This window comes from Nanorana parkeri, unplaced genomic scaffold, assembly GCF_000935625.1.
Source record: "Nanorana parkeri isolate BGI_ZX_2015 unplaced genomic scaffold, ASM93562v1 scaffold2903, whole genome shotgun sequence".
NCBI lineage: Eukaryota > Metazoa > Chordata > Amphibia > Anura > Dicroglossidae > Nanorana > Nanorana parkeri.
The window spans coordinates 65533-75284 of record NW_017309171.1 but is presented as its reverse complement, the minus strand read 5'-3'; the positions used below and the strand labels follow the sequence as shown (position 1 = coordinate 75284).

The window sequence follows — 9752 nt, the reverse complement described above, 5'->3', positions numbered from 1 at the left end:
CCCCCCCCTCTCCGAGCCAGGAGGCAGCACGGGACAGACATCTGGCTGGCCTGGATAGCAAGGGAGCCATTCCATAGAGCCGGTGTAAGGGGCACAGCATTGCAGCCAGCGGTTATTAATCAGGTGACCGCGCTGACCAATGACTGCTTGCATTATTCCATATGCAGAGTGCGATGCTGCGTACGGGACGCATACTTGCTGCAGTAGGGGGGTGGCGGCTCCCCCAAAGGTATGACTATGAGAATTCGGTCTGTGGGGAGTAATTTCACTTTCCCGCATTTGCTGAGAAAAAAACTGGACTTGCCCTTTAAGTTTGGGAAGGTGAGCGGGTTGAGTCTCCTGGAGAAAGCGGTCACTGAGTGTGAACTGTGATAAGAGTCGGGGGAAACCTCACATGTCGGCCATATTCGGTTAAACGTTACCTTCTTTTATCTGCCTAGATTAGGAGGGTCATTAATACGAGAGACATTCTGTAAACATGAGCTGCGTATTTATAAGTCGTCTCTGCTCCGCCTCCTTCCATGTGTGACCAATCAAATCCTACGATCCCATCTCCCAATACTGATCATATTGCAGAAAGAGTCGAGGGGTCGGCAAACTCCAGCTGTGCTGAAACTACAAATCCCATGATGCCTCTGTCTCTGGGAGACTCTTGCAATGGCTCATGGGACTTGAAGTACCACAACAGCTGGAGGGCCGATGGAAGGGGGCAGCTCGTGTAAGGGGGCGCTCTGACGGGGACAACCAGTGTAAGGGGGCGCTCTGACGGGGACAACCAGTGTAAGGGGGCGCTCTGACGGGGACAACCAGTGTAAGGGGGCGCTCTGACGGGGACAACCAGTGTAAGGGGGCGCTCTGACGGGGACAACCAGTGTAAGGGGGCGCTCTGACGGGGACAACCAGTGTAAGGGGGCGCTTGTAAGGGGGTAGATAATGTAAGGGGGCACAGTGACGGGGCAGTTGATTTAACCACTTCCAGCGGGTTCACGTAAATACATGTCACCCGCTGGAAGTGGTTATACCAATAACACGGCTGCTGCAGACGGTTGCTGTTTAAATGCAAGCGATCCGGCGTCTGTACAGGCATCTGATCCCTTGTACGGTGTGTTGCCGTATCCGTCCCCCCGAATCCCCTCCCTCTGCCGCCGTCGGCTTCCCGGGCTCCACTGTCCCCCGTGTGAGCCTGGGACTGGCGTGGAGGGTCTCCCCTGATGGATCGGGCTTCCAGCTGCTGATCTCTCCTCCGACCACTGGACCTGGAAGTGATGCGCATCACATCACTTCCGGTGTCACCGGGCACATTCTCCGGCTCTTAGAGCCAGAAGAAGCTGGTGAAGCAGATCTGTTCATCGGCTTCTTTGGGGTCCCTACGTGACATTAGGGGTATGACCCCGGATTTCTCCGTAAAGAGGACCTGTCACATTACATTTGCTATTGCATAGGGTGCTTGTTAGTCCCCTATGTGATAGCAATAAAGTTGAGTGTAAAAATTAAAGTAACAGATGAAAAAACTGTGTGTGCAAATGTAAGCAATGGCTCCGGGCAGGAAGGGGTTAAGAGGTCGCCCTGATGGGGACACCTGATGTGCTGCTAAGGGATATGAAAGGAAATGATGTCTTGTGTATAAAATGTTTGTGTAGTGCCAAGGGCCCGAAATCTACCCGACCTTTCTTCCTCTCCTGACAGAGATGGCAAAACTTGGCTTTGAGCTGATGCTGTGTCACGACGGAGATCTGGACCTGATAAAGGTATTTTGTTTTGTCTGATTATCTTTTTATATTTTCTCGCCATGAAAGCCCCATGGAATGATCCAATCCAGTGGTAGCCAAACTCCGGCCCTCCAGCTGTGGGAACTACAAATCCCGTCATGCATCCGCCTCTGGGAGTCGTGGCTGTGAAAATCTTTCAATGCCTCATGGGACTTGTAGTTCCACAACAGCTGGGAGGGCCTTTGCCCACCCCTGATCTAAGGGTTAAATACACCTGAAGGTGTTCAGACACTGCAGCTTTCCTCATTAGAACACTGAAATTACACCAGGTGGGTATAATAAACCCAGACCCTCCCGTTCAGGAACCGATGGTGCCTCCCCCCTCCCGTTCAGGAACCGATGGTGCCTCCCCCCTCCCGTTCAGGAACCGATGGTGCCTCCCCCTCCCGTTCAGGAACCGATGGTGTGTCCCCCCTCCCGTTCAGGAACCAATGGTGTCTCCCCGCACCACATGTGGGCGTTACCTTGGGTGGTGTAAATGCAGCCCGCCTAGGATCGCCCACTCAGCCAGACTGACACCCTCTCAAAGATCTCACAAGAATCAGCCCACTGCTTGCATCAGTACTCAGGTAGAAAGCTATATACAGCACCCTGCTGGCCCCTCCCTCCAGCCACGATCTGCCTGCATTGCATAAAGAAGCACAGAGACCCAGCTGATGTGTCATGGGAGGAGCCTGGGAAGGTGTCATGGGAGGAGCCTGGGAAGGTGTCATGGGAGGAGCCTGGGAAGGTGTCATGGGAGGAGCCTGGGAAGGTGTCATGGGAGGAGCCTGGGAAGGTGTCATGGGAGGAGCCAAGGAAAGCAAAATGTAAGCCGATGATATTGCTCTGCAGCCCCTCTGTTCCTGTCTGACCATGTGTATCATTTCCATCAGGGACACGCCCCCCCAAGCAGACAACTCCTTTTCATGGGACGCTTACTGGACATGATTCAGACGCCCCCCAATATATCCAGGAATTCGGGGATGGAATGCTCCTCTCAGGGGTAAGTCATGCTATTATGTCTTTTTTCTTTTCTGGTCTCAAAGAGCATTGAGCAATGTTGCACACGTCAGCAAATCAGTGGGGGGGGGGGGGAAAATGTTACACAAAAAAGTTAAATAACTTTAGCAGCCCTGAAGAGTAGGGATTCTCCGATACGTCTCATGATGAGGGAGCATGGAGCCGGCCAATCAGATAGCAGGGCGTCGCATCATTACACTGTGGCCGGCTTCCATGATTGGCCGGCCAGGCGGCTCCGGCTGGGTACCGGAGGAAGGCCGCGTTCTGGCTGGAGAGGCCCCCGGGGGTGACAGGCTGCGCATACCAAGGTAAGAGGGGGCAGACTTTCTTGTTAATCGGGAAGCCGGGCGGGCAGTCATTATACGCTTCCCGGCCAATCGGGTGGCGAGTCATTACACGCCGCCTGGCGTCCTGAATGGGACTTCCGTTACTCGGTATCGGTGAGTACCGAAAAAAAAATGATCAGTACGCGGTACCAAAATACCGGTATCGGTGCGTCCCTACTAAAGAGTAAATTCACTTTCCCCAAGTAATTTTGGAAAATGGAATTGCCTGCACACATCTGGCCCCTCCCACTTGCCTTTCAACGAACGGTCCTTCCCGTCCGCCAGTACGGATGCACTATCTGTTCCTGTTCCATGTATTCTGAATTTCGCTCGCAAATTGCAAGCACTCGTTGGTCAGCGTGGTCACCTGACGGCGCTGACCAATGAGAAGCTCTTTTTGGCATTGCTAAATACGGTTTTGGTTAAAATAATTGTTTTGTATCCGGGGGAAGTAGATGGTCATGTGACATCTGGCAGGCAGTGTCAAAGACGGCTACTGCCAGGTCCCCGGAAGGCTGCTTCAGGACCCCACAAGCATGAGACCTGAGGCAGCCTATTTAAAGGGCCAGTATCGGCCTTAATTATCGGGGCATTGCCATACTGGTATCGGGACATCCCTACTGTCTGCTGGGGAGAATTAGGTGCCGCGTCTCTTGCGTCTGTTGGGGAGTCTGTACTCTGCGACTTTCCACAATGAAGGACTGTGAGTTTGGTCGGGTATTGTATTTTATTTGGTGATTTCCAGGTTTCTGGGATCCGATGGAACGGTCGGAAGCGGCCTGATCTGTTGATTTTTTTTTTTTTTTTTTTACTGATTTGTAATATTTCCACTTTCAGCGTTGACGAAGCTTTCTTCACGAACGCCTACGAGAACGAGGAACTTCTGAAGGAGCTTTTCTCCAGCCCCCACTTCCAGGCAACGCTCGCCCCCGAGTGCAATCCCTGGCCAGCCGATCTGCAACCTTTACTGCTCAAAGAAGAATTGCAAGAGAGGTACGGCACATGTGACACACCAGCTAAATCCTTGTTCATTCTCCCCTCGTACTGAACCCGTATTATAATCCGAAATCTGACATTTCCTGTGCCCTTCCTATTGATTTCCCCTCTGTGCGAGGTGGCAGGGGCGCTGTGCAGCCACTTTCTGGGGATCCCTTCGTTCTGCAAACATCTGACTTTCACATTTGCATCACTTTATGGCCACTAGATGGCGCAGAGGAGCCATGGAGATTCCTATGCTGGTCAGCGCCATCTAGTGATCAGATGTTTGCAGTGCGAATGCCTCTGAAAACGTTTCTTATCGTGTTTCCCCGAAAATAAGACACTGTCTTATGTTTTTGTTTGCCCCAAAAAAACACACCTAGGTCTTATTTGGGGGGTAGGTTATTTTTTTTTTTTTTAATGTGTAACAATCCAAAGTTAATGCAAATCCTAACTAAATAATCCAAAATGGCAAAGTTAAGAATCGGGTGATCAGGGCAATCAGGGGTGCCGTACCTTTCCAGGAGGAATTTGGTAACCAGAATGGGCGAAGAGCGCTTTCACTATGGATTCCTCGCAGGCGGAGTGCATTTGGTATCACTCCGCCTGTGACAGGAGGCGGGGCTATAGAGGAAGCATCGGCTTATGCGACTCTGGTCCCTCCGCTGCCGCCTCACTTCCTCTAGCGCCGGCTTCGTTGGCACCGCCGATTCTCTCCTGCGGCTCTTCAAGTTCCCCCCTTATGCCGCCACCGGCCCTGGGAATGGTCACAACTAGGTCTTATTTTTGGGGTAGGTCTTATATTTGAGCAATTTCCAAAAATGGTATTAGGTCTTATTTTCGGGGAAACAGAGTAAATACACCCCTTGGGGTGGGGGATGGACACGAGGGTTTCTTCCGGTGAATCTGAACCCAATTACTAAAATCTCATATAAGCTTCATCAATTAAAGTGTGTGTGTGTGTGTGTGTGTGTGTGTGTGTGTGTGTGTGGCCTAGGCTTTCCTTCCCTCTTATGAGTTTGTCACTGTCCCCCAGTTGTGCTCCTGCATTGTCACCTTGTCATATACACCCCTGGTGGAGACCACAAGACGCTGTGCTCACGCACTTTGAGCAAGCATGGTCCCGCGTTGTCACGATCAGGAAGCCAGTTCAGAGTGATGATGTGTAGCTGACTCTGGTGAATGAATGTAGACAGGAAGAGGCTATTGGGGCTGCCATTGCTGACCTCCTCCTAAAGAATGACTGTCTGTGCCTTCAGTATTGGATTAGTGATTGATCGCAGATTAGAAAGTCGTAACTTCAGATCTGTGTAGTTCCAGCGCGCTCAATAAGCGTTCTCAAAAGATTTGCTGCTATGTAACTATAGCGACAGACCATCAATACAGAGGCCCCCGTACCAAGTGTGCATGCTCCAAAGCAGACTTTGCAGTACTTTTTTTTTTTTTTTTCAAAAATTGGGGAATCGCTGACCTGGAATAAGTTGTATGTGATATTGAGGTTGTCCTCCTCAACCACGGTGCCTTCTGGCCTCCTCAGGGGTACCTACCTCTGATGTGATAGAGGGGGACTCCCGATGTGTGTGTGTTCTTGCATGGGATTCCCTTTTAAAATTCATACCAGACCTGCTCTCCTGGACAAGGGTCTGGTAAGGATTTTGGAGAGACAACACGAGTTCGGCGCCCCCTTATCACCCAGGCCAACCTCGGACATCACCAATACCCCCCCACCCCCACCCCTTATCACCTGGGTCAACCTTGGACCTCACCACTACCCCTCCCTTATCGCCCGGGTCCACCTTGGACATTACCAGTACCCCTCCCTTATCGCCCGGGTCCACCTTGGACATCACCAGTACCCCTCCCTTATCGCCCGGGTCCACCTTGGACATCACCAGTACCCCTCCCTTATCGCCCGGGTCCACCTTGGACATCACCAGTACCCCTCCCTTATCGCCCGGGTCCACCTTGGACATCACCAGTACCCCTCCCTTATCGCCCGGGTCCACCTTGGACATTACCAGTACCCCTCCCTTATCGCCTGGGTCCACCTTGGACATCACCAGTACCACTCCTTTATCGCCCGGGTCCACCTTGGACATTACCAGTACCCCTCCCTTATCGCTCGGGTCCACCTTGGACATCACCAGTACCCCTCCCTTATCGCCGGGGTCCACCTTGGACATTACCAGTACCCCTCCCTTATCGCCCGGGTCCACCTTGGACATCACCAGTACCCCTCCCTTATCGCCCGGGTCCACCTTGGACATCACCAGTACCCCTCCCTTACCGCCCGGGTCCACCTTGGACATCACCAGTACCCCTCCCTTACCGCCCGGGTCCACCTTGGACATCACCAGTACCCCTCCCTTACCGCCCGTGTCCACCTTGGACATCACCAGTACCCCTCCCTTACCGCCCGGGTCCACCTTGGACATCACCGATTTACACTCCTCCCCCAACCCTATCACCCGGGTCAACCTGCTTGTTTGTTTTTTTTTCCCTGCGGTTTTTAAAGAAATGTGGGAAATCTGTCTGTATTGCAGAGATGTACATAAGGCGTGTTTGTGGATAATATATATTCTTTAAATATTCTATGTTTATATGAGTGTGTTGTATGTTTTGCATATATTTACAAATTGCCCTTTTTGTATTACTTTATCGGGACTTCTTTTCTTATGTTCTTTCTTTTAGTGCACTTCTTCCATCTGACAAAAAGATCGTCATTACTCAACATTTAGAGGAACTGCAGAAGATTTCTACGGCGCTGACTGAGCTTAAAGAAGAGGTGCGGCTTTGCATGGTTTCGTATATGTATGCTGTATAACATGTTATTGTTAATACCGTTCCTACCTCATACAAGTATATGCCGGTGTGCACACTTGTCTGTTGTTGCCTTCTGGTACTCATCACAGCTACGTGATCGGCCTTTGCTTGTATGTAACAGGTGTAAGGGCCCCTTCACACCAGTTGCAGTGCGTTTCGGCCCAATTCTGACCATAACACATTGCGGCCGGCTCACTTTTTAGTGGGGTAGGCGGGGGCCATTCAATTGAATGGCACCGTTGCCGCGCCCTCTGGCCGCAATGCGATCGCCCGCACGGGATCACAAGGCACATTGTGCCTGCAGTGTGGTCCGGTGTCATCAAAATGCTGCCAGCACTACTTTGATCACACCGGACCAAAGGCACAATGTGCCTTGCGATCCCGTGCGGGCGATCGCTTTGTGGCCGGAGGGTGTGGCTACGGTGCCATTCACCTCAATGGCCCACCACGCCCCCTCCTTCCCCACTAAGAAGTGAGCCGGCCGCAATGCGAGGCAGTCCGTTCTGGCCAGAATTGGGCCGGAACGCACTGCAAATGGTGTGAACGGGCCCTTAAGGGACCCTTCAGGCAAGAGGAAGAATTAAAGTGATGTTAAACCTTCTTTTTATGGTTAGAAGTCATACTTTCATGATGCTGCCCTTCATGAACCACTTGCTGCGGATGGCCGTACATATACGGCCGGCCACTGAACTGGTTATACCAAGAACACAGTTGGTGCTGCAGCCGTGTTCTTGGTATCGCTGTAAACAGCAGGCAATTGCCGTTCAGATACAAGCGATCCGGTGATTATATAGCTGCCAGATCACTTGTACCGATCAGCAGAGTGTGCTGTCCCCGGGACCAGCATGGCGTGTCTCCCTGCATCAATCGGAGAGAGATCGGCAGACTTCTAGCCACTGAGCTCTCCTCCGATCAAAGGACCCGGAAGTGATGTATATTAGATAACTTCTGGTGTCTCTGTAAATTCTCTGGCTCAGATCTCGGCTTCATCTGCTTCTCTGGGGTCCCTAGGTGATATTAGGGGTCTGAAAGACCCCTGATGTCTCCATAAAGAGGACTTGTCATATCATATTTGCTATTACATAGGGGGCTTGCTTGACGCCATCTTTTATCATAGATCACTATTGACTTTAGGTGAAGCATTCCCAAGTGTGCTGTGTGCATAGCGGACGCCTATAGAAATTGGTGTGACCCTTCAGAGAGCTGTACAGAAATGATTGTGGAAATTGTAGATTTTGTTCTTTTTCGCATGTTTTTTAATATTTTGCTTCTTTCTCTTTTTTCTATGGCAGTGCACCTTCCTCTGCAGCTCTGAGCCCGGCCGTGAAACCATCATACAGACTTTGAAGTTGGCGATGACAGACTTCCACCAGCTCATTGCCGCTTTCACTCAGGTTTATGAGAATGAATTTCAGGAGCACTGCAGTCACCCAGCACCTCGCCTCAGTCCCTGCGGTCCTCTATTCCAGTCTGTTCACCGCTTGCTGGGTAGCTGTAGCAAGGTCATTCAGTGTTTTCTACATTTGTATTCCTTTCCGGTGTCATCTTCTGACTGATCTCAGGCTTTTCTATAGCGATGATAGAGATCTCATTCACTGTATGTTCCATTGTCATTGTTAGGAGCTGGAGGCTATCGCCCAGTTTACAGCGACCTCGGACACCATAACGGAGCTGGTGAGGAAGAGGCAGCAGTCTAAAGAGTCCTGGGGAGGAGGCAGCGTGGCGACGCTACGTAAGTAAGACAAAGAGAAATGTTTTGGGGAATAGTTTGGTTGACTCTTTCTGACATACAGTATATCAGGGCTCAAAATTTCAAGTCCTGAGCTACGAGCCAGGCCTTAAAAGTTACTCGCCACCAGTTGCCCCACCTAACCCCCTACCCTGCCCCGGCTGTAACTCCGCCAGGTCAGCGGTGTGATGCACAGTACAGAAGTCAGTGGTGCAATGCCGAATATAGAGGTCAGTGATGTAACGCACAGCGCAGAGGTCAGTGATGTAACGCACAGCGCCGAGGTCAGTGTGACGCACAGCGCAAGGAAAAAAGAAAAGGGACTTGCAGTGCACTTAGCAGTGCACTTTTCTCCGGGGGGGGGGGTTAGTGAGCAGTCGTGGCTCTGAAATTAAACAGTTGCTGGGACAAGCTTGATCTCAATTAAGCGGAAGTCAAGGGCCTACATGTAGCCTGAGATCCAAGGAGAGCCACAGGGATCAGGCTACATGTAGTCTACTCCTCAGTAGTGACGGGCTCAGGCGCGTTCGCAGCTCCACGTGCCGAGCCCGCCAGGAAGCTGGCAGCGCCAATCACAGGCACCGAGACATTTCCCGATCTCTGCAGCTGCGGACCGGCATAATGTCTCAGTACCTGTGATTGGCGCTGTCGGCACGTGGAGCTGCAAACACGCCCGAGCCCATCACTACTCCTCATTAGGGAAGTATGGCCTTCTCCGTGCCAGTGTCCTAGTCGCAGACCTCCAACAAACCTGTTGTAAATGAGTGTCAGCATTCCTTATCGCTCTGTGTCCAGGTCAGTGACTCGGGAAGCAATGAAGCCAAAGCCTCAGTGTGAAAGCCAGAGAACTAGTATCCTCAAAAGGAAAGCTCAGCAGTGTCAGTGTCCATGCTGGCGGGAGAGGTTTAGGGGAGGGCAAGTTCACTTTTTAACCTCCCTGGCGGTCTGATTTTTCTTTTATTATTCTTTCCCGCCGGTTCCGCGGACGCTCGCAAGGGGCGGAAGACAGATACTGGCATCGGTCGGAGGACACAGTGCGGCTCCAGGGGCAAGGTAAGTAACGCTAAACTGTAATCCAGAGTGTGGCTCGGGGTTACCGCTTATAGTGCTGATAATTAACCCCCG

At 51.6% G+C, this 9752-nt stretch overlaps 1 protein-coding gene across 1 annotated transcript in view; it reads left to right on the top strand.

The window, feature by feature from the left end:
• HAUS7 (HAUS augmin like complex subunit 7) overlaps positions 1–9752 on the top strand; it is a 16152-nt gene that overhangs the window by 2988 nt on the left and 3412 nt on the right. The window contains exons 4-9 of the mRNA XM_018574368.1: positions 1687–1748; positions 2645–2754; positions 3935–4090; positions 6767–6860; positions 8191–8400; positions 8519–8630. Coding sequence (XP_018429870.1) covers positions 1687–1748; positions 2645–2754; positions 3935–4090; positions 6767–6860; positions 8191–8400; positions 8519–8630 — 744 coding nt within the window. The remainder of the gene's footprint in view (positions 1–1686; positions 1749–2644; positions 2755–3934; positions 4091–6766; positions 6861–8190; positions 8401–8518; positions 8631–9752) is intronic.